Source organism: Elephas maximus, chromosome 1, assembly GCF_024166365.1.
Source record: "Elephas maximus indicus isolate mEleMax1 chromosome 1, mEleMax1 primary haplotype, whole genome shotgun sequence".
Classification (NCBI taxonomy): domain Eukaryota; kingdom Metazoa; phylum Chordata; class Mammalia; order Proboscidea; family Elephantidae; genus Elephas; species Elephas maximus.
The window spans coordinates 103,945,682-103,970,001 of NC_064819.1; the positions used below are offsets into that span (position 1 = coordinate 103,945,682).

Below are 24,320 nucleotides of genomic sequence, written 5' to 3' on the forward strand. Positions count from 1 at the left end.
ATGGAGCAGGAAGCGCCCCCAGATTAAAGTAATTTGTCTCTGTCCAATCTGACCATTCCAAGACCGGGTAGCATTTTTGGAAGCACAGAGGGAGTGGCTGGCAGGGCTGCCCTTCCTGGAAAAGCCTGTCTGTGCTGGTTGCTGTTGAAGACCGCCTGGACTGGCTACAGGATTTGCAGGGTCCAGTGCAAAAGGACCTCATAGGGTTCCTTGTCCAAGAGCATCAAGAATTTTAGGATGGCCATGGCAGAGCATTAAGCCAGTGTGAGTCCTTTTAAGCATGGGACTGTACAGGTCACACACCTCAAAAGCTGGCCCTGAAGATGAGACTGAGCGAATCTCTTTGTGCCGGTGAGATGATGGGGCTGGGTTGCTGGCTGCAGCTGGGGACAAGTGCTGAATTCTTCCCTGAGAGCTAGGATGGGAAGTGGGGAGACGGATGAAGGGATGGGGCACGGGCTGCCCTGGATGAGGGAACCGATTGTAGAAGGTAATATTGCCATTTACCAGTTATCAGTAGCTGTCGAGTTGACTCCAACTCATGGTGCCCCGATGTGTTTCAGAGTAGAACTGCACTCCAGAGGGTTTTCAGTGGCTGTAATCTTACAGAAGGATACGGCCAGGGCTTTCCCCTGTGATGCTGCTGGGTGGATTCGAGCTGTCAACCCTTGGGTTACTAGTCGAGAGCAAACAGTTTGTGCCACCCAGGGACTCCAGTATTGCCATTTGCATGCGAGGGGAAGGGTTATGTCTGAGCCTTGGAATCAATCAGATGGGGGTTCAAATGTTTTATGAACTTTACAAAACATTTACAAGTGTTTTATGAAGGCAAGTTACTAACCTCTAAGCCTAAATTTCTCCATCTGTAAAAATGGAGATAATGACACCATCTTTGCAGGGTGCTGGGATAATTAAATGAAATAGTGAATGTAAAAGTTTGAGCTGAGCCTAGTGCTTAGTAAATGGTAGTATTCTTCTTTCCAGAAATATATCAAATATCTAATTTTTTTTAATGTAGAGCATGGTATACCTGAAAAAAAAAACACTGCCATCAAGTCGATTCTGACTCATAGTAACCCTAGAGGACAGAGCAGAACTGCCCTATAATGTTTCCAAGTTGAGCCTGGTGGATTCGTACTGCTGACCTTTTGGTTAACAGCTGTAGCTCTTAACCACTATGCCACCAGGGCTTTTGAATATACCTCCAGGATACATTATTGTTAGCAACATGTTTTTTCTCAGGCTTGATGGGGAAGCTGCTGAAATACAACAGTGTAACTTCAAATAGCAGAGACAGGGAGTGTACACCCCATCATAATATACACATCAGGGAAACTGGGTTATATCAGCTCGACACACACACAGGCACATATATGTACACATGCACACACATGAGCACATGCACATACCCACGGCTGAATTGAAACTGGATTGGAGTGGGATGGCGTGTTATGGGAAAGAGCCCTAGTTTTGCCATCATTTCCTGGTTTTGTACCTCAGTGTCCTCATCATTCAAAACTCCCAACTTTGCTGAGTTGTGGGATTAAGTGAGACAACGTGTGTGAACACTCTGTCTCTGGCCCCCAGCAGGGGCGACATCCATTGAATGGATCTCTGCTCCCGGTCCATAGTGTAGTTCATGGAAAACAGTAAAACACACTGCTTTCCCAACAGTAACATTTCCTAAATAGTATGCTTGGGCAGCTCCTTTATAAACCCAGGGTGGGCTGATGAGAAGTTGGCATGGGCTGGTTTTCCATGACATTACTGTTTCCACCACTTACATCCTTTGGGGAGCTAAGTCTTCTTGCTGTTCAGATTTGAAAGTCAGTTGAATCACGTGTATTTATTGCCTAGGTATGAATACACACATACATACACACACATATCACATACGTACATAAACACATACCACACACATACACACACACCCCATGTACACATACCACGTACACATCATATGCACACATGTGTGCGTGTTAGGTGCCATCGAGTTTGTTCTGACTCATAGTGACCCCACGTTCAGCAGAACAAAACACTGCTTGGTCCTGTGCCATGTGCACAATCCTTGTTACGCTTGAGCCCATTGTTGCAGCCACTGTGTCAGTCCATCTCGTTGAGGGCCTTCCTCTCTTTTGCTGACCCTCTATTTTACAAAGCATGATGTTCTTCTCCAGGGCCTGGTGCCTCCTGATAACATGTCCAAAGCAGGTGAGACATAGTCTCACTATCCGTGCTTCTAAGGAGCACCCTGGCTGTACTTCTTCCAAGACAAATTTGTTTGCTCTCTTGGCAGTCCACGGTATTCAGTATTCTTTGCCAACGCTGTAACTCAAAGGTGTCAATTCTTCTTTGGTCTTCCTTATTCATTACCCAGCTTTCACATGCATATGAGGCAATTGAAAACACCGTGGCTTGGGTCACACCTTAGTCTTCAAGGTGACATCTTTGCTTGTTGCTGTTAGTTTAACACTTTAAAGAGGTCTTTTGCAGCAGATTTGCCCAATGCAACGCATCTTTTGATCTCTTGACTGCTGCTTCCGTGGGTGTTGATTGTGAATCCAAGTAAAATGAAATCCTTGACGAGTTCAATCTTTTCTCTGCACATACACACGTACTGCACACATATCAGATACACACACACCACTCACACATATACACCATACCGCATACACACACATAAACACCACCCACATGCCCCACGTACACACATACACACACTCCACCACACCACATACACACATATGCACACGCCGCCTACCCATTCCACCCATCCACACATCCACCGCTGCGTGCAAGGATTCAAACCTCTCATATGCCAGTGTGCATCAATTTTCTCCCTTCCTTTGTTCTTTCCTTTCTTTTTCCATCTTTAGAACTACTCCTATTCTTGTTTGTATCTCCTGTACCCTGCCCCACTCAGCCCACCTCCTTCCTGATACATTGTCAGGATTCTGTGTCCCTCTGGTGTCCTGAAAACCCCATTTCGTGGCTATGTTCTCAATCCCCCCCCGCCATCTTGTCTGCCTCTATCCAAGTCCTGGACTGAAAACCAGGCTGAGAGGGCCCTGTGAGTACCCTGGCTGCTGTTGATTCAACCCCAGACCCAGAGACCTCAGCTGACACCACTGTGCCTGTTTGTGCTTCTAACCTCTTCCTCACTCAGCTTCTGGAAGCCCCTCAGCTTCTCTCTGTGTTTCTGTAAACTGAGCCCCGGGCCCTAGTCACACTGTGTGGAGTGTGGGGCCAGGAGAGGGGAAAAGAACACAGTGTGAGGACAGTGATGTGCCCAGTAGTGTCCTGACTGCTTTATACACGCACTTCATTTCGTGCTTACAGAAGCCCTGGGAAGCGGGCCTTGTCATCCCATTGCGGAGGTACGGAGGGGCAGGGGAGCCGAGGCTCACAGAGAGAAGTAACCCAGCCACGGGCTAGTACGATGCACATCGTCTTTGCCCTATCTTACACTGCCTCCAGGGAAAAAGGAGGGAGGCTGAGCTTGGGCCTGGGCGAGGATTCTTCCCTTCCTGTCTCGCCACACCTGGCATATGGGATCTTTCCCAGAATTTGTAGAGTAGCTTATAGTATTAGTAATTTTCTAGACGGGAGCTGCTACAGTGACCTGAGGACCTGGTGCTTTGATATTGTGAGGCAATAATAGACCTAATTAGTTTGTTTTTTAGCAGTTTTTATCACATTATAATTGACATATGGTAAACTGCACACAATTTATTTGGTAAGTTTTGACATATGTACATACCCTTCAAACCATTGTCACAAATAGTGAACATTTCCATCATCCCCTGAGACCCTATGTAATCCACCCCCTCCATGTCTATCCTCTAGTCCCTCCCCAGGCAACCACTGATCTGTTTTTAGTCACCATAGATTAGTTTGCATTTTCTAGAACTTTTTATAAATGCAATCATAAAAATGTACACTTTTTCATCTGACTTCTTTCACTCAGCATAACTTTGATATTCATCTGTGTTATTGCATGTTCTACTGTATGGCTACAGTACGATTTGTTTATCCAGTCACCTGTTGATGGACGCTTGGGTTGTTTCCAATTTGGAACTATTACAAATTGCTGCTCTGAACCTTCATGTACACAGCTTTCTGGGGGCACATGCTTTGATTTCTCTTGGGTAGATACCTGGGACTGCATCGAATGGTAGGTCTAAGAAACTGCGAAAACTGGTTTCTATAGTGGTTGTACCACTCTACAGTCCCACCAGCAGCATGTAAGAGATCTAGTTCCTCCCCATCTCTTTGCCAGCACTCTTGAGGCTTGGTTGGTATGGACTTTTTTTTTTTTCGATGACTAGCATTAACTGTATTAAGTTGTTGAAAAAAAATTTACAGCATTAGAAATGTGCTGAGGTTAGTAGTTGGTTTATTAACAATTATTTCATTATAATTAATATACTTTTTTATAATAGAGGAATTTTGACTAACTTCACTTTGTCTTTCGATTTAAGGTAACGTTCCTTGATTCTAGATCCAAAAATCAAACCACAAGATTATTTGAATCTGCTTTATGTAAATGAGAAGTGCTATTGCTAGATACTCTTCAAAGTAACATAGTAAGAAATTTTACCTTTTTTTTTTTTTAATGCATTCATTTTCCTTCTTTTTTTTTTTTTGGTATGGAACTTTTGAGTCCTACCAAATGACTGAGCCTAAAAATTAGAGAAGGTGGCTTTCAGTTTGTACTGGGAACCGTTGAGGGATGTTGAACTGACGACTGCAGAATCTGGATGCTCCTAGAAATATTATTCAAGGCGCTATTTGCAGGATAGTGAGCCCTGGTGGTACAATGGTTAAGTGCTTGGCTGCTCACTGAAAGATCGATGGTTTGAATCCACCCAATGGCTCCATGGGAGAAAAGACCTGGTGATCTGCTTCCATAAAGATTACAGCCTAGGAAACCCCATGGGTCAGTTCTACTATGTCCTATAGGGTCACTAGGAGTTGGAATTGACTCTATGGCACCCAACAACAACATTTGCAGGATGGCTGGGAAAGGGGAAAGGGGAGCAGTCAGCAACAGTTCCATCGTGAAATCACGTGGGCAGGACCAGGCCTGGAGCTGGGTGTTTCAGAATGAAACAAATGCAACTGAGGCATTTTGGGGAAAAGGCAGCAAGTTCATTAGTGGGATGGGCCATTAGGGATGTAATCGAAAGAGCATTTGAAGAAGACTTCAGCTTGGGAGATTAGAGCTCTGTGAGGGCAGGGCTGTATCTGCTTTGTTTACCTCTGTATTCCCAGCACCAAGAACAGTGCTCAGCAGAGAGTAAGTGCTATAAAAAAGGTAGCTGAATAAATGAATGAATGAGTGAATGAACAAACTAATGATTCGATTCAACCAGCATTATTTCACACCTAACGTATCTGTGGCACAAAGCCTACAGTGTCAGGGTAGAAGCAACTTTAGAGCTCACGTCAAGTAGAATCTTACAGTGGTAGAGGAAACCCTAGACAGTGCAGGGCTTAGCCTGCCGATTTAAGGATAAGACCGCTTTCTGACTTCTTCCTGTGCCACCATAATGGTGTACATGTACATCCTAGTCAATGCTTTTGAGAGCACCAGCAATGCTGAGAAGAGAGGCCAATGCCGGGTTCTTAGTAGGCTGTGCTTCCAAGTCGTCATCCGGTTTCTACGTGATGATGGAGCATGCTTACATTGGGAATTTGAAATCACCGTTGGCCATAACAACTTGACTAGTTGTCGTTGAGGTGACTCCAACTCATGGCGATCCCATATAAAAAAAAAAAAAAAAATTTTTTTTTTCCATCATAATAAAACCCTGTTCCATATGGTTTTCAGTGCAAATTTTTCAGAAGTAGCTTGTCAGGCCTTTCTTCTGAGGTGCTTGTGGGTGGACTTGAACCTCCAGCCTTTCTGCTAGCAGTTGAGTGCCCTAATCATTTGCACCACTCGGGGACTCCATTGTTGATAACAGAGCTGGGAAAACTGTGACCCTCACAGGCATGTTACACAAGTTGAAGTGATCAGCCCCAGGACTGATGTGCAGTTCAAAGATCTAGAAGAGGAGTAGAATAAGCTGCTCCTGTCTGTCAGCCTGGTTGCATGGTACTGACAACCTCAGCTGCCATCACGGACTATGAGGAAGCAAGATGAAAACCAAGGCAAAAACACACAGGAACAAAAATCCTGGGATGCTTTTTCTAAGGATGTAATGCATACCAAAAAAAAAAAAAAGCCTCAATGGACCAAAAAAGAAAAGATAAGGAATGAAGAAATGATGTCTTCTTGCCCATGGTCATTCAGATAGCCCATTAGAGCAGAGATGAAACTCAATCCTAAATCTCCCCATTCTTAGTCTAGGGCTTTTCTTCTTCTTTTAAAAATAACATTATTTTTTTCTGATTATAAAAATAATAAATGCCCACAGTAGGAAATTTGGAAAATTCCAGGAAACTATTTATTTAACCAATCCCCTATGGTTGAATATTTAGGTTGTTTTTAGTTTTCTGATGGTATCAGTCACCCTGGAATGGACTTCTGGTCCTGAATCTTAGATAGCATCGCTGACTCTTCCCCCGCCTCCGGGCCCACTACGTGATACCTCTGTAAACAACCCTATTTGTGTGAGCAGAGGGCTGAGGCTGGAAGGAACCCCCACTGGGATGAGGTTCTGTAAACATTCCTTAGGCTCAAACATTTGTGCTTGCCCTTTCATAACCTTCTCCACACTGAATTATGTATATTCGCTGAATTATCTTCTTTTTCCTCCGTACCGAACTCCCCACAATACAAGAACTAGGTCTGTCTTGTTCATAATTGTATTTTTCCAGCTCTTAGCATCGTACTTAGGAGTCCCTGTGGGTGCAAACGATTAAGCCCATGACTACTAACAAGTTTTCCAGTTTGAATCTACCCAGATGTGCCTCAGAAGAAAGACCTGGCAATCTATTTCTGAAAAATCCGCTATTGGAAACCCTATGGAGCACAGCTCTACTTTGACACACATAGGGTTGTCGTAAGTTGGAATTGACTTGACAGGAACTAGCTTGGGTTTTTGTTGTTGTTGTTGTTGTTGTTAGGTGCCCAAGAAACATTTGTTAGATTGAATGAATGAACAGATGAAACTCTGAACAAGACTGAGGGGCAGGTGAGGGGTCACCCTGGGTCTGCATTTGCAATCATATTTGCTTCCCAGGAATCAGTGCAGCTCCCGTCCCCCACTGGTCCCACAGCCCCAGTCCTACCCCACTCTGCTGCTGGAATGTTCCTTTGGTCCAGGATTATGTCCAGCCATCCCAGAGGCATACAGGGGACCCTTTCTAGTGTGAATGCAGGATGCTGAGAGGGACTAGCTGGATCATAAGGAGGGTACCCTGTGCTGGAGAAGACTTGCCCAGTGTTCCTGAGTGGGACCATGTACACAAGCCCAGCTAGTGTCTCAGGGTGGGTTTGTGACAGCCCTCCAAGGTGCCGCCTTCGTGAGTGGTAGAATGTCTTCTGTCCTGGGACTCCAGGGGAAGAAGACCAGGAGGAAGGATGAGTCAGGAGCTTCTCCCAGCCCCAGGGTCAACTTAGTAACCCGTTGCCCTTGAGTCCTCTCCAACTCATGGTGACCGCATGTGTGTCAGAGTAGAACCGTGTTCCACAGATTTTCAGTGGCTGATTTTTCAGAAGTAGGTTGCCAGGCCTTTTTTCTGAGGCACCTCTGAGTGGACTCGAACCACCAACCTTTCAGTTATCAGCAGAGCACACTGTTTGCACCACATGAGGGCTCCAGGATTGCTTGGAATGGTGGTGAATTCTCAGAATGGTAGGCTTCTTTGGTGGGAGGCCTGGAAGAAGAGGGCAAGAGGAAACTGTGGGCTGTTTTTTCCTGTGCCCTTTCCATAAAGACAGCTCAATCTGTGTAAACTAGAAGAGGGGCTTGGATTCCCGGAAACAGAAGAGGGTGAGGCTGCAATGGGTTGTGATGTGTAGGGTGGTTTCCCTTTGGCCAGGAGCTCCAGACCTCTGACTCTAATGGGTAGCAGAGGCTTGGGTGTTGAAATTCCTTCTTCTCTGACTCCACAGCTGTTGCTCAATGACTCCCCCGCCCCCATTCCCCCTCCTTCTCAGCCCAAGTCCTTGTTTTATGCACCCTGTGCATGTCCTACCAAAGCCCCTCATGCACTCACACAAGCACACTGGCATGCACACCCTGCTGTGACATCTCCGGCATCTGTCCCCTCCTCACCATTCTTAGCAGTTCCGGGCCTCGACAACTCTTACCCAGAGTTGCCTCCTAACACTCTCTGTCATCTGTCTTTCCCTCCTGTAATCCCCCTCATACAGTGCTGCCAGCATTGCCGGTCCAAGTCCCAGCTCTGATCAGGTCTCACAAACTCTCTCCTCTGTTACAAGCCAACCAACAGATCAGCCAATAAACCAACCAATCAACTGACGACCAACCAGACTTGAATGACTTCTTCTTCCGTAGCCTGGCATTTAAGGCCTTCCTTCATCTGACCCCAATCTGGTTCTTACTGCACCTCTTAGAACGCTAGGTTGCAGCCTGATAGAGCTACTTCTCTAGCCTCTTACTCAGCTCTGGGCTTTTCTGTATGCAGATCCTCACTCTGGCACACCCTTTGTTGAGACTGCTTTCTTGGAGCCCCACTGTCATGTGGCAACATTCTCTGAGGCCAAGCTTCGATGCCACATCCTCTGGTGGCTGTTCTAGATTACCTCTATATGAGTCGTTTTCCCTCCCCGGAAGGACTGGTGGTACAATGGTTAAGCACTCGGCTGCTAACCTAAAGGTTGCAGTTGGAACTCACCCAGTGGCTCCTCGGAAGATAGATCTGGCCATGTGCTCATGTAAAGATTACAGCCTAGGAAACCCTGTGGCCTGGTTCTACTCTGTCACAGGGGGTGACTATGTGTCCAAAATCAACTCGATGGTACCTAACAACAGCACAGTCCCAGGGCCTGGAGCTGTACCACCTCCCATCTCTTGTATGCCTTCCTCCCCAACAAGACTGTCAACCCATGAGGGTAAGGGCTTGGTGTCTGGTTCATGTAAAACACCTGGCAAATTGCTCTGTACATGGTAGTCACTCAGGGAGTAGATGAATGAATGAATGAGTCAGTGAATACATGACCATGGCCTTGGAGAGGGACCTTCTGCTTGTTTCCTGCTTTAGTGAGACAAAAAAAAACCTATATTCTCCTAATCATTTCTCAAAATGACAAAGCCAGTGGGAAAATCCACAACTCCCACCCTCATTCCCAGCCATCCCCTTGCAGTCAGAGAAGTGTCACTTTGGGGAATTTTCAGTTTCACTTTTCCCACCAGGACACCCTTTCCTCTCCCCTTCTCCCTGGGTCTCAGCGAGTCCTTTCTGGCTCTTCTACTCACCAGACAGCCCAGAGGGGACTCTGGGGCTGAGGGAGTTTGCTTTTGCTTTCCTTGCCTTTCCCAGAGCAGAGGGGAAACCATAATTTAGGCAACTGCTAAAAATAGCTTCCCTAGTCCAGGAAAAAGAACTTGCTTATTTTTGAAAGCACTCCCTACCCCCTCTCCAGTGCAGCCTGAGGCTCACACTACAAGACTTATTGTTGAGAACAGGGCCTGGGGCCTCCAAGAGAACAGAGCACAGTCCCACCGTCCTGGCTGGGAAATCACAGGACTGGGTGTAGTTAGGACGGGACCTCAGCACTGTCTAGGGCAGAGCCTGGCTCCCAGGGAGCTGGGCTCACAAAGTGGACAGATGGGGTGGGGCATCTCCAAGCTCTCAATTCCTTGTCCTAATCAGAGGTGGATCACAGTCCTAGCAACTTCTTAGAAAGCTCTGAGTGGGGACAGCACTTCAGATGTGGGGTTTGGAGAACTAGTTTGAGTCCCAGGATCACACTGAGCATCTGTCTGAGCCTCAACTTTCCCTCATCTATAAAGAGATGAGAGGATGATCGTATTTACCTTGCAGAGATGTGGTGAGGGTTCAAGATAAACCTTGCACATACTGTGTGCTCAATAAATGATAATTACAACTTTATTAGTATTGGAATCACTGTATTTAGAGCACTTGTAAACCCATGTGGTCGAGACGATTCTGATTCATAGCGACCCTGGAGGACAGAGTAGAACTGCCCCATAGAGTTTCCAAGGAGCGCTGGGTGAATTCGAACTGCCGACCTTTTGATTAGCAGCCGTAGCACTTAACCAGCATAGCACTCCGGATTTAATGAGTAAGACGGGACGTGCAATGAACCACTTGTCATTGTGAGCTACCACTGAGTCAGCTCCCGACTCATGGTGGCCCCGTGCACAAACAGAAAGAAACACTGCCCAGTCCTGCACCATCCCCAGGTCATGGTCATGTGTGGATCAGGCCATTGTGGTCCATATGGTTTTCACTGGCTGATTTTCAGCAGTGGATCACAGGCCCTTCTTCCTAGTCCATCTCAGTCTGGAAGCTCTGCCGAAACCTGGGCAGCGTCATAGCAACGCATAAGCCTGCCCTGACGGATGGGTGGTGGCTGAGCGTGAGGGGCAGTAGCCGGGAACTGAATCCGTCTCCCACGTGGAAGGCGAGAACTCTGCCGCTGGGCCACCACTGCCCCCCTGACAAGCCAATAAAAAAAAAGAAACTATAGTAAATTGAAGCATGTGAAATGGATGTTTTTGTACGTTAAATGTAATTGGATATTGCTGATTATATATGATTCAACCTAATACACAGGAGTGACAAAATTTCTGTATATGGCCAGAGAGAAAATATTTTCGCTTTTGTGAGCCCTACGGTTTCTGTTGCTTGAGAGCAGCCATAGACAATACTTAAACGAATGGGCGTGGCTGCGTTCCAATAAAACCACATTTACGAAACAGGCTCCTGTTGGCCCACATGTTATAGTTTAGTGACTGCTGTAATAATATATAAAATTCACTCATATATAGAGAACATTTTCTGCAATACATACTGTCAACATTTAGGTATCTTCGTGATAACAGTAGCTTTTAGATAGATGATAGACATATGGATGGATGGATGGGTGGGTGGGTGAGTGGTTGGACGGATGGATGGACGGACGGATGGATAGGCAGGTAGACAGACAGACAGATAGACAGACAGACAGACAGATAGATATAGCATTTACCATTCCCATGCACAGTTCTAAGTACTTTACAAATATTAGCTAATTTCATCCTCATGACCAAACCAAAAACCAAACCTGTTGCTGTTGAGTCAATTCTGACTCATAGTGACCCTATAGGATGGAGGAGAACTGCCCCACAGGGTTTCTAAGGAGCAACTGGTGGATTCGAACTGCCAAACTTTTGGTTAGCTGTGGAGCTCTTAACCACTGAGCCACCAGCGCACCATCACGACAACCCTATGAATTATGTACTACTATTATTTTTCCATTTTACAGATGAGGAAACAGGCACAGAGAGGTTAAGTAACTTGTCTGAAGTCACATAATAAGAGATGATGGTAATTGAACAGAACCCACCCAAGTTTGCAAGGGTGTACTTGTAGGGTAGAATTGTGTGTCAGTATTTCAGACAACTTCTGGGAGGAAGCGTGTGTAGATAGGGTTGTGAGGGACTCCCAGTCTGTTATGCAGCAGGCATGGGTGCGGGGGGGTCTTCAGAGGCTCAAGGTGAGAGCAGGGTGGTGTAGGTGGGCATCAGGAGAGGAGTGGGCAGTGCAGTCTGGGATGGGGACGCACACACTCCTCCCTGGTAGCCAGGCCTGTGGCCATTTCCTAGGTACCCCAAGAGGCACACGCAGGGTCAGTGTATGGGGAGGAATCTCTGGCCCTTGGAGCAGAAAATTGTTTACATTCCTTGTGTTTCATGCAGCAGCTCTGGGGAGCTCTGGGCCCCATTCCCAGACCCTGGCCCCAGGGGATCTGGTGGGGACAAGAGGGCAAAGGAGCATGCTCCCCAGGATGCCTGCAGCTCTGGCATCAGACCAGGGGACTTGTGTATGCTATCTGTTCCCTTCACCTAGCCACAAAAGGACAGGGCCACTGACCAGGTCCCCCCACACACCATGCTATGCCTTTGCTTGTGCTAGTTCCCATGCTTGAAATGCCTTTTCCCACAGCTTGCACACTTCCTTTATTCTTTCGTCTCTTTCAAAACTGTGTCATTGCCACCTCCTCCTGAAAGCCTTCCCTGACATGTCTTTCACCCCACAGGCTGGACAAGAACCCTCCTCTCTCTAACCCTCTGTGCTGTCACTGACTCAACTCACCTTTCTTCTCCACTAGAGGATGACTTCGAGGAAAGTGACCATGTCTTGTTTACTTCTTTGTCCTCCTTGTCCAGCTCAGTGTCCAGCACACCATCTAGAAGCCTGATTAAAAGCATATGTATTAGAGCTAGACACCACTGTCCTCAAAACCCAGCTCTTTCACTTATAGGAAACGGTCCTTGAGCAAGTTGCCTGACCTTTGTGAGTCTTACTGTAAGGGGATAGTGAAACCTACTCCCAGAGGTATTAGGGAGATTAAATGAGAGAAAGCAGAAAATTACCCACATGGTGCCTGACTCCTAGTAGGCACTTTGGAAGTGGCCAAGGAGAGATGGACAATGGCATGTCCCTGCCCTCTTACCCTAGATTATGCACGTGGGGAGAGGGATAGGAGAAGCAACGTGAATACTCCAAAGCCACAACATTGGCCACTAGAACTAAAGAAGGGCTTATGAGTTGGTTCTGTGACAAGGGCACTGGACTTGGAGTCTAAATACTTAATTGTGAGTCCCAGCTCTGTCTCTTAGCAGCTGGGTCTCATTGATCAAGTCATGTGACAGCTCCTGAGGGCTCCATGTCATCGTCTGTAAGGAAGGGAGGATATAATAACCACCTCACAAGGTCACTGTGAGGCTTCAGCGAGATCTCAGAGCTGTATAAACACCTGGCCCAGCTCACAGGAAATGCTGGATCACGAGTTATGGAATCTCAATCTGCAGAGCACTTGAGAAACCTCTGAGCAAGTTTCAGCTTAGGGCAATCCTTGAAAATGTATCCTATGGTTTAGTGGTTTGCAGCTTCAGCATCAGGCAGTCCTGAGTTTGAATCCCTGCTATGTCACTAGTTAGCTGTGTGACCTTAGTCAAGTAACTTAGCCTCTCTGGATCACAGTTTGTTTCATTTATTTATTTATACTTTTCTAAAATGAATCCACTGTCTTGGAGAGTTGTGGGAATAAAATGTAGATAATGCCCAGTGTCTGGCACATAGCAGAGACTCAAGTAGTAATATTAGTCTGCTTTTCTGATGGTTTAGTGGGAGAGGGTGGGGGCATTGATGGTTCAGTGGTAGAATTCTTGCCTTCCATGCAGGAGACCTGGGTTTGATTCCTGGCCAATGCATTTCATGCGCAGCCATCACCAGTCTGTCAGTGGAGGCTTGTGTGTTGCTGTGATGCTGAACAGGTTTCAGAGCAGCTTCCAGGCTAAGATAGACTAGGAAGAAAGGCCTGGTGATCTGCATCTGAAAATTAGCCAGTGAAAACCCTACGGGGTCATAATGTTCTGATCAGCAACCATTCTGTTGTGTGTGGGGTCGCCATGAGTCGGGGGCCAACTCCACCGTAGCTTTTCCCCAAGGCTCAGGAATAGGCACTGATGATATAGGGCTTTTGGAGTCCTAATCAATGCAAAAACTGGTGTGTGGAGACGTTAGGGGCCAGAGTGTGGGAGGTAAGAGTTAGGATTTTCATTGTTACAGACCAAATGGGAGGAGTGAAATAAAAAATAACAAATATTTTTGGCTTGGGGGTAGAACCTTGGAGGAGTCCTCAGTACCCACTGAGGAAAGCCCCTTGGGAACCCTTTGAAAATGGGATCAAGCCAAACAGTGTGGAAGTTCAGGGTTGATGGGGTCCTTGAGGTCTTTAGTTGAATCCTGCCATTTCAGAGGGTAAACTGAGGCCCAGAGGGGCTAACACCTTGGTCCTCTAACCCTCAGCTGACTAGTGAAAAAGCTGAGACTAGCCCTGGTCTCCTGCCTTAAGGCTGCATGTTTTTTCTACAATGTGGAAGGTCTTTGACAATAAGGAGTAAAATCTGGCAGGAACCAGAGGGATGAAGGAGACCCCCTTCGAGTGCACCTTGCAGCTCTCACAGGACATGTTGACCAAATGGTTGTATCCTGATGGTTTGATGTCTTAGGGCTGTTTAGGGACAGAAAATCCTGAGAAGGCCTTGTCCCCACAGGAAGACGAGGAGAGAGCTGAATAGGAGGAGCAAGGAGACCAGACGTGGAGGGTATGGAGCTGTTAGTGTTGGGAAAGTTACCCAGGGACGGGAAAGTGAGTTGGGTAGGGAGATTAAATCCCTCTGGTCCAAGTTCAAGTCCAAGTCCACTGGGTTTTGTTCTGTCTTTGCTTCCCGTTTTTCTGTTTTGCCTCCCAATTCTTCTCCCAAGTGGGAGACTTCATTGCCCCTCTTTCTAAAGCGCTTTTACAGAAATGGATCACTCTGGGCACCTCCACTTTTCACACTCCCTGTCCAAGGTCAGTGATGAGGGTTTACCTTGCCAACTAGAGAGCGCTCAGAGCCCAAGGAGAAGCCCAGCAACTCTGGGCAAGATCTTTAAAGATCTGGAAGGCAAAGCTGGGTGACTTCTTAAATCTGGCTGGCCAAGTTCCCCCAATGCCAGTCCTTCTGCAGACCTGTGCCTGGAGAAGGGCAGAGAGTCACGGGGTCTGGGCAGGGCAAGTCTGACCTTGCTGGTGACAATGATAGTGAAGTCACAGCATCAGTGTTAAAAAAACAAAACAAAAACCCGTTGACGTTGATTCTGACTCATGGAGACCGCATGTGTGTCAGAGTAGAGCTGGGCTGCATACAGTTTTCAATGGCTTATCTTTCGAAAGTAGATCTCCAGGGCTTCCTTCTGAGGCACCTCTCGGTGGACTCTAACCTCCAGCCTTTCGGTTAGCAGCCGAGCACATGTACTGTTTGCACCACCCAGGGCCTCAGCACCAGTGTTGGCCTTCATTTATTGAGTGCCAGCCGTGCTCCAGGCATTTTTCTTATGTTACTTCATTTACTTCTCACCAAAATCCAATGAGGAAGATGCTATTATTATCCTAATGTCACAGACTAGGAACCTGAGGCTCTGAGAGGTTAAGAAATATGATCAGGGTCACCCAGCTGAGAAGGCAAAGCCAGGAGCTGAATCCCCAGTGCGCCTGACTTCAGGGTCTCTGCTCCTCCCTCCTTGCCACCAGGAAGCTGGAGTGAAGGAGGCATTAGAGCAGAGGCGGGCCAAAAATTGAGGTCGTGGGAGATGGAGACAGTTCTTACCGATGGGGGAGAAGCAGGCAGCCTTTGGGATCTCTGTAAGCCTCTCTTGACCTAGAGGACACCTTCAAGACTGGAGCTATTTCTTTCTTTAAAAAAAAAAAAATTGGTGAGAAGATACACAGCAGAACATACACTCATTCATCGATTCTACGTGTACAATTCAATAACATTGGTTATATTCTTAACATCGTGTCACCATTCTTGCTAGCTTTTCCCATATTGTTTCACCACCGTTGATGTAAACTCTCTACCCACTAAACTTCTCATCTATGCTGTAGCTACTGTTGACAATTTGATCTCATATAGATAATTCTTTAAAAGAGCTCAAATCTCATGGCAAACATTCTTTACTAATTTAGCTAAACAGTTGTTCAGTTTAAAAATGGCTTCGGGGATAATTTCGGTTCATGGTTTGAAGCTTTTCTCAGAGTGATAGATTCGGGGGTTCCTCCACGACTGGAGCTATTTCTAAACAAAGCTGTAGAGATTGGTCTTCTCTAGCAGAGGAAGGTTACTGGGGGAAGGGGACAAGATGGGGAGAGGGGCTCATTGAAGTGGGAAGACAAGCTCTCATGGGGTAGACTAGACCACAGCCGATGCCGTAGTCCTGGGTTTCAATCCCAGTGCGTCCCTGAATGTGTGACCTAGGGTAAGACGTTCCCTGTCTTTGGACTCGATTTTCTGATCTCTACCACAAGGCTGGAATCTGTGGTGGTGTAAATGGTTAACGTGTTAGGCTGCTAACCGAAAAGTTGGTGGCTTAAGTCCACACGGCAACACCTTGCAACACCACACGCCAGCACCTGGCGATCTACTTCTGAAAAACCAGCCTTTGAAAACTCCATGGAGCATAGTTCTACCCTGTGGGTACATACACGGGGTCTCTATGAGTCTAAATCGGCTCAAAGACAACTGGTACTGGTTACCCTGAGAGTAAAGTAAGTGATTTCTGAGGCTCCTACTAGCTGGGAGCCTGTGGTTTGGGTCTTGTATGTTCCAAGGGGCCCTAAGAAAGGGAGGCAGGAACAGATTTCAGGGAAGTCATGAGTGGGAGAGGTGTTCTCAGGAACATAAGCACATTCAGGAGCTGTCAAACAAGCAGCCCCTTAAGAGGGCTAATATGCAGTGCTTCCTTGGGTACCCAGCCCCGCTCTGTGGGGATGGCACTTCCTGTTTGGAGGGTCTGTATCAATTTCTTTCTTAGTCCTGAAGGCCACTGCCCCTTGCTCCCTGGACTCAGGCGAGACATTAAAAATATTTAACAAGTATAGTAGGAGCCTGGGTGGCACAGTTAAGCGCTTAGCTGCTAACTGAAAGGTTGGTGGTTCAAACCCACCCAGTGGTTCTGTGGGAGACAGACCTGGCAATCGGCTCTCATAAAGATTATGGCCTAGAAAATCCTATGGGACAGTTCTACTCTGTCACATGGGGTTGCTATGAGTCATGATTGACTCAATGGCACCTAACAACAACGGCAACACGGATGGGGACTGTTTTAGTCATCTAGTACTGCTCTAACAGAAATACCACAAGTGAATGGCTTTCACAAATGGAAGTTCATTTCTTCACAATAAAGTGGGCTGAAAGTCCAAATTCAGGGCATCGGCTCCAGGGGAAGGCCTCCTGTCTGTGTAGGCCTTCTTACCAATCTCCCCCTGACCAGGAGCTTCTCCACGCAGGGACCCCGGGTCCAAAGGACCTGCCCTGCTTCCTGCACTGCTTTCTTGGTGATTTGAGGTCCACCTTCTCTGCTTGCTTCCCTTTCCATCTCTTGAGAGATAAAAGATGGTGCAGGCCACACCCCAGGGAAACTCCCTTTACACTGGGTCAGGAATGTGACCTGGGTAAGGGTGTTACAATTCCACCCTAATCCTCTTTAACATAAAATTACAATCACAGAATGGAGGACAGCCACGTAATAGTGGGAATCACGGCCTGGCCAAATTGATACACACTTTTTTCGGGGGGCATAATTCAATCCATGACAGGGACGGACTAATTGAAAATCATGGCTGTAAACAGTGAGTATATATGACTGTAGTAGTGTGTGCCAGCTGTATGCCAGCCTTGCCTGCACCCCTGATTGTCCAGGTAAAACCTGGTTTACAAGCTGATGAACCAAAAGCTAAGAAGGATAAGAAGGGAGGCTGGAAAAGGAAGAGAATTTGAGGAGGTGAAGGCAGGAAGAGGGGTTCACAGGTCCTCCCAGACATCTACCTATCCTTCCCTAGAACCCCATCATGCTATCAACCCAGCCTCACCAGCTGCAGCTGCATTTCAGAGGCTGATGAAACAAAGGGGACCTAGTCTGTGTTCGGCACGACTCTTCCAAGCTTGACAACGATCAGAGGATCCCAGGGTAGTCCACCCCATCTGCCTGCACAATTGGCACATTACTAACACTAAGAGTTGGTGACCAGGGCTTTGTCTCACTTACTCTTGGCTGTTGGCCATCAAGTCTCATGGAATATGCTAAAGCCTCCCTTCCTCTCTTTATTACTGCATACCAGGATCGCTGCGCTAGCCTGCAGTCTGCTTCTCCTATACCCAGCCTCTGGCTGTCCTACTCTTGTACTCCACAATAATTCCTGATTACTTGTGAACCACTAGTAGTCAGAGATTTTAATCAATAACTTATTAATAAGGACCCCTTTTCCCTCCTTTTCCATGAGAACAAATAGTTTCCCAATTGATAAAGAAATATTTATTGAGCATCTACTAAGTGCAACACATTTTATTAGCTATAGAAATGGGGGAGGAAGGTCAAAGAAACAGAAGACACAGCCCCCTACCCTCAAGAAGCCTTCACTATAGCTGTGGAGAGCCAATATGTAAACACAGAAAAGATAATCTATAATGTAAGGCAACTTTGGGTAATGTGTACTATGAGGTTATCCCAAAACCCCCCAAAAAAACCAAACCCGTTGCCATCAAGTTGATTTCAACTCATAATGACCCTGTAGGACAGAGTAGAACTGCCCTATAGAGTTTCCAAGGAGTGCCTGGTGGATTCAAACTGCTGACCTTTTGGTTAGCAGCCATAGCACTTAACCACTATACTGCTAGGGTTTCCTGAGGTTGTCCCAGGTCTATTAAAAGGCCTGTCACAAAATTTATAAGGACAGATAAAATGAAATTGGTTTAAAGTTCTGCAACTATGATTAAAATGGATCATGATTTACATAAGAGGCAGGTCAGATTAAACTAAATTATTAGCTAGATTGTTAGGGTTTAGGAAATCAAATAACATTCTCTGGAAGTTATCTTGAGTTCACAAGGAACAAGTTATGCCAAATTTATCTTGTTTTCTTTTTCGATATGATTCTAGAGCTTGGTTCAAGGGAATGCCTTAAGTTTGGCACATCTTGAATTCCTCAAGGCTTTAGGAAAACTCTTTTAGGGTGCCTTTATAGAAAAGCGGGTTAGATAAGAGCGTGGTTACATAGATTCAGAGTTGGTTGGAGAACCGTCCCCTGTGAGTGTTGATAAATAGTTCCCTGACATTCCAAGAGTAGGTCACTGTGCCACCAGGGTCTGTTTATGTCCTTGTCATGGTCAACATTTTTCTCAATGATATGGATGAAGACCATGGAGGCATTCTGATCATTCTGCTAATGGCTTGAATCTAGGAGGAACAGCTAAGAAAACTGAAAAATAGCTTGTCCCCAAACCAATGAGATAATATTCAACAGTGATAAAGGCAGAATCCTATGTTTGTGTTCAAAAAAATAAGATATGTAAATACAGGGTGGGTAGAATCTGGCTTTGACGTGTGAACTATGGTCTCTCTGCTGAACCCACTTGGTTCGCCTGAAAGCATGTTTAACAACCAATGGCTAAGGATAGTCAATCCTTTTGGGAAGACTGTGTGCTGATAGCTTAGCTTAAGCTACCTAAAGACTATGTGGTGTCAATGAGTGGGGCCAGTCCTTTTCAAACTGGTCAGCGTTGAACGAAGCTCTCTCAGTGACAAGCCAAAGACTTAACCATTTCTGTTCCAATGACCACCCCCCAAAAGAGTTGGATGTCCACCAGTTCCTGTCTCTGGCCAGAGTGATGTCTTCTGTTCTCAGTTGGAATACCAAGTAGATTTGACCAGGTTTCGTTTGAGATACAATTGAACACCATTCCAATGATCATTTCCATTTCCTTGCCCAGCTTTTACTCTAATGACTCTCACAGGTGATCCCTCTAAGGATGGGAAGCCAGTGCCTTGATAATATTTCACATTCACCTTGGTGTGCCTGAGTACAGTAGACTGGGCAGAAAACTGTGCAAGTCTCTGAAACCTTCCATCCTCTACTCCTGTGGAGTCGCCTGCTCCAGGAACCATGCCATATAATTACCCCTGGGTCTCCTCTGCCAGTGTGCTTGAACCCGCCCCTCCCTATTAGATGCTGCCCTTAAATCAGTCATCCCCATATCCTGAAATGATCAAATGAGTAAGTGAAACCTGCTGAAAACTGAGCTACCAGAGGACAAGGACAGGGACTAGGATTCCCATCTGTACAATCATGGGGAGGGTAAGATTAGCCCTAGCTCTGGCTGCCCGGAAGTCACATTCTGTGACTATAGCCCTCCTCTCTTTTCTGGGGGCATGGAGGGAGAATCTGAAAATGTGGCAAGAAACACTGGGAGGGTGATGTGGGAAGAAATGTAAATGCCTCCAGGCAAAGGAGCTGGTGGGAACCAAGAGAACCTTTTGGAGAAGGAAGGGGGCCTTGGGTATTGTGTTGAGAGCTCCTGCCAGTCTGTGGGATGAAGAGGTTATGAAGATTACTGTGGCTGACTACTCTGTGCTCTCTGTTCTGCCCAGATCACGATGAGGACCTAGGGCAGCTGCCTGCTGACCCCCAGCCTGCAGAGACCATGGCCCCCCGCAAGAGGAGCCGCCATGGCCTGGGCTTCCTGTGCTGCTTCGGGGGCAATGACCTCCCCGAGATCAACCTCCGGGACAACCACCCTCTGCAGTACATGGAATTCTCCAGCCCCATTCCAAACCCAGAGGAGCTTAACGTCCGATTTGCGGAGCTGGTGGTCAGTGAGGGGGCTGGAAGGAGGGTGTTGACAACGGGGAGGAGGGTGGATGGAGCAGGCAAAGCAGGACAGAGGGGAGGAGCCCATGTGCTGGGACTTCCACCTTTCAAAACTCTGCTTCTGGCTGAAGTGGGATCCCCATGAAACCTCAGCTGTGTGGGGGAAACAGAGTCACTCAGAGGAGTGGGAGCCATTCTTTCCAAGTGTATCTGGGAAAGAATGAATCAATCTCCTATCTCCAATGGATGCTAGACCTCATGGTGCAGCATTTAAGCCAAGATAAAATGGGGCAGATCCAGGGTTTTTGTGGAAAAAGACAGTGAGGAACCTCCAAGAACATCAGACCACTTAACACCTTTCTCTCTTCTGCAGTCTGGAATTTCCCCGGGATTACCTTATCTCAGAGACAGGCAGAGGGACAGAGTGGAATTCTAAAGGCAGACACTGTGGCACCTGTCAACAGGCAGAGATGCCTGTAGCATGCGTGGGGCCTGGTTTGGGTCCAGGATGATTATATCCTGTGTCTGGCCAGGGTCACATGGAAGCTCTGTGGCTCATACTAGTACCAACTCTTCCTGATGCTGTGATGCCCGTCCAGACCAGTGCATTGCTACCTTGTGAGAGCGCCCTGTGTGCGAAACTTTATACTCTGACCAGAAAGAGACAGAACAGGGGAAAAAGCACAATTCCTCTCTGGAGGTTTGATATTAGAGACAAAACTGAGCACCAATGAAGGTCCTAGGCCAGGAATGCAGAATCTGTACCCAGGACGTGGGCATGAACACTGGGATATGATCATCTACAGCTTCATCTATGATTAGCTCTTGGGCGTTCATCGTCATGGAGGGCAGGCAGTAGAGAAGCAGTGCCGTGTGGTTTGGAATGTGGTTTCGTACTTGTATTTGGTAATGGATATGTCTGATTGAGGCAATCCAGCCCTTCAAATAGCAGAACCATAAGTTGAGACCATGCAGGTTAAATGAAAAAGTTGTCCAACTTTCCTCATAACGTCAGGTTCAGAAAAACTCATTGTTGCCTTGACTTATACCTCGCCTCAGCATAGGAGAAGAAACGAAGCCTTCAATAGTGTAGAATAACATTTGAAGCCTGACTGGTGTTAGTCAGGGACATTTTCTTGAATAGAGTGTGAGAATTTTGAAAGAAAGACATGACAAGAGGTGTTGCTTTCTTTGGCCCTTTTATTCAACATACATTTATTGAGCATCTTCAGTGGGCAAGAGTGTTTGCAATGCACTTTGGCAAAAGCAGAGATGAATCAAATAAGTCTTACCTGCACGGAGATTAGCATCGTGTATGAAATAAATGAAAAATATTTCTTGAGGGGCTGCTGTGAGCTGGGCCCTAGGAGCACCCTAGGGATTTTGTGATGAGCAATGATTCCCGCTTCTCGCAGGACATGAAGCCTAGCAGAGAAGACTGGTTTTGAACAGTAATGAGGTGGTCTCCCTAAAGCAGTGATATTTCTACTGAGATCTGAAGGCAGAATGATGGTTAGATGGGTGAATGTGGGTACGGAACAATGCCAGAAGTTTCCCTGCAGAAGAAACAGCACATGTGAGAGTCTCAAGTCAGAAAAGAGCTAGGTCCTCTTGGGGGACACAATGAAGACCAGAATAACTAAGGATTTGGGATTAAATCCTCAGGGCTAAGGGAAGCCGCTGAAGGCTTTAAGCAGGGGTTCAAGGTGACCCAAACTGCTTTTCTAAAGGACCAGTAGGGATACTTTGCTGAAGAAGGGTTCTGGTTAGACTATTAGGAGGCTATTGTAGCAATCCAAGTTAGGGAGAATGGTAGCTCCAGGATGTTAGCAGTGAGGACAGAGAGCCGCAAATAGATTCAACACTTAGCTAGGAGAAAAGATAAGAGGACTTGGCAGGACTGGTGAATGAGTAGGAATCAAGGAAGAACCAGGTTTCCGACTTGAGAAACTAGGTGGATGGTGGGGCCTCATACAGGGTAGGGCCAACTGAAGGAGACTCAGGTTTGGGGGCTGGGATGACGAGTTTAATTTATACGATCTCTCTGTGCCACAGTTTTCTCATCTGTAAAATGGGTTGTGGTAAATTTCAAATAAATGAATAAACATTAAACACTTAGAAAAGTACCTGACACATAGTAACATTGCATAAGAGTTTGAGGTACCTAACGGACATCAAAGTAGGGAAGGACAGAAGGCAGTTGGGTCTGAGGGTCTGGAGCTCAGGAAACAGGTGGGAGGGAGGCACAAGTTTGAGAGCGTTTGGGGTAACAACTAAGTCCTTGCCAATTGTGGGAAACCCTGGTGGTGTAGTGGTTAAGTGCTGCACCTGCTAGCCAAAAGGTCGGCAGTTCAAATCCACCAGGCGCTCCTTAGAAGCCCTTTGGGGCATTTCTACTCTGTCCTATAGGGTCGCTATGAGTCAGAGTTGACTCGACAGCAATGGGCTTGGTTTTTGAGGGTTTTTTTTTTGCCAGTAGTGAGAAGGCTTCACTTAGAGAGAAACAGCAAGGGAGGAGAGAAGAGGAACCGGGATGGTGCCTTGAGGGGCTTCCGCCCCAGAAGGAACTTGGAGAGACGCTCCTGAAGAGTGTGGTTGTCAAAGACACTGGGCAGAAGGATTCAATATGGAGTGATCAGCAGAGTCATATGCTGCCTGGGCCGGGCAAAGTTATGTCCATTGATATACTACTGAGATCTGTGCACAGATTTAGTGATGAGAGACCACTAGTGAGAAGAAACAAGCCCATAAATATCCAGAATATAAGGCTGACTATACTTTCTCTGGGGTTTAAGAAGGGGGAGATTGTTCTGACTTGGTCTATAGAAGGCTTGCAGGGGGCTGACTTTCCGCATGGAAATTAGACTAGGGTGCTTAGGGTGGCTGGTCAGGGAGGGCAGTCCCCGCAGAACTAATTGTGTAAGCAAATGCACAGAGGTAGAAGAGGTACAGGGTTTATGCTGGGAAATGTATGGTGTACAGAGCTCTAGTTTTCCTCCCCTTCCTGATTTTGAGGAAACACGCAGAAATCTCAAGCAGGCTCTGGGGATTTTGACTATGAATATCCCTGGGATATGTAGAGAATGGTTACAGGGAAGAACTTTTGGCGTTAAAGCTGCAGGAGTCTTTAATTCCAAGGGCAGGGAAGCTGATGGGCGTTATTTCATATAATCTGTGTCTGTGCTGTCCAATATGGCAGCCACTGGCCACACGGGGCTACTAAGCACTTGAAATGTGATTCGTTTGAATTGAGACGAAGTCAGTGTGAAATATACACCCGATTTTGAAAACTTAGTGTGAAAAAATATATATATAAGATATGACATTGATAATTTTTCACACCGATTACATGGTGAAATAGTAATATTTCTGATTAGGCTAAAGAAAATGTATTATTAAAATTAATTTCACTTATTTTTTTTTGCTTTTTTAATGTGACAAGAAAATTTAAAAAATATTTGAGGCTTGCATTGTGTTTCTATTGGACATTTCTGATCTAGGTGAAGGAAAGTGTTAAATGCTTTCTCTTCAATAAAAAGTATAGGAAAACGAGTATAGATATTGACATTTAATATACTTATCTAGTTAGGTACTTACACTTCTTAGACATTGCTTTCATTGTTTATTACTTTTGCAAATCCAAAGATTAGTAATCTTATGCATTGTTGTCCTAATTCGAGTTTTGCTTTCGATAAGAAAAGAGCCCATTATAATTGAGCCAAAAACACATTCTGTTCTTTATGGCCCATAGCTGTTTCTTTAATGAGCCAGAGCATTGCTCATGAACCACGGGAGAAGGAAGCTTCAAGAAGAGAGCTTTTTAAGGGCCATCTGGCACAGCCAATTCTATAAAATCGTCCCAAATTACCTAGAGAGTTACCCTAAACTTGATGAAACTTCCAGTTCTTCTCCTTGGAAAGTGTGGGCCAGCCTGGTGGAGGGCTGAGCCCTGTGGTTCTGGCTGTGTACAGCCTTGTCTTGGTTG

At 46.3% G+C, this 24,320-nt stretch overlaps 1 protein-coding gene across 7 annotated transcripts in view; it reads left to right on the plus strand.

Moving 5' to 3' along the window:
- DAAM2 (dishevelled associated activator of morphogenesis 2) overlaps positions 1-24,320 on the plus strand; it is a 152,005-nt gene that overhangs the window by 76,377 nt on the left and 51,308 nt on the right. For 6 of the 7 annotated variants that reach the window (XM_049891385.1, XM_049891392.1, XM_049891370.1 and 3 more), the window contains exon 2: positions 20,116-20,336. In XM_049891385.1, coding sequence (XP_049747342.1) covers positions 20,169-20,336 — 168 coding nt within the window. In that variant the 5' untranslated portion in view covers positions 20,116-20,168. Of the gene's footprint in view, positions 1-268; positions 352-20,115; positions 20,337-24,320 lie in introns of those variants that run through there. The other variant, XM_049891380.1, reaches the window with a different exon arrangement.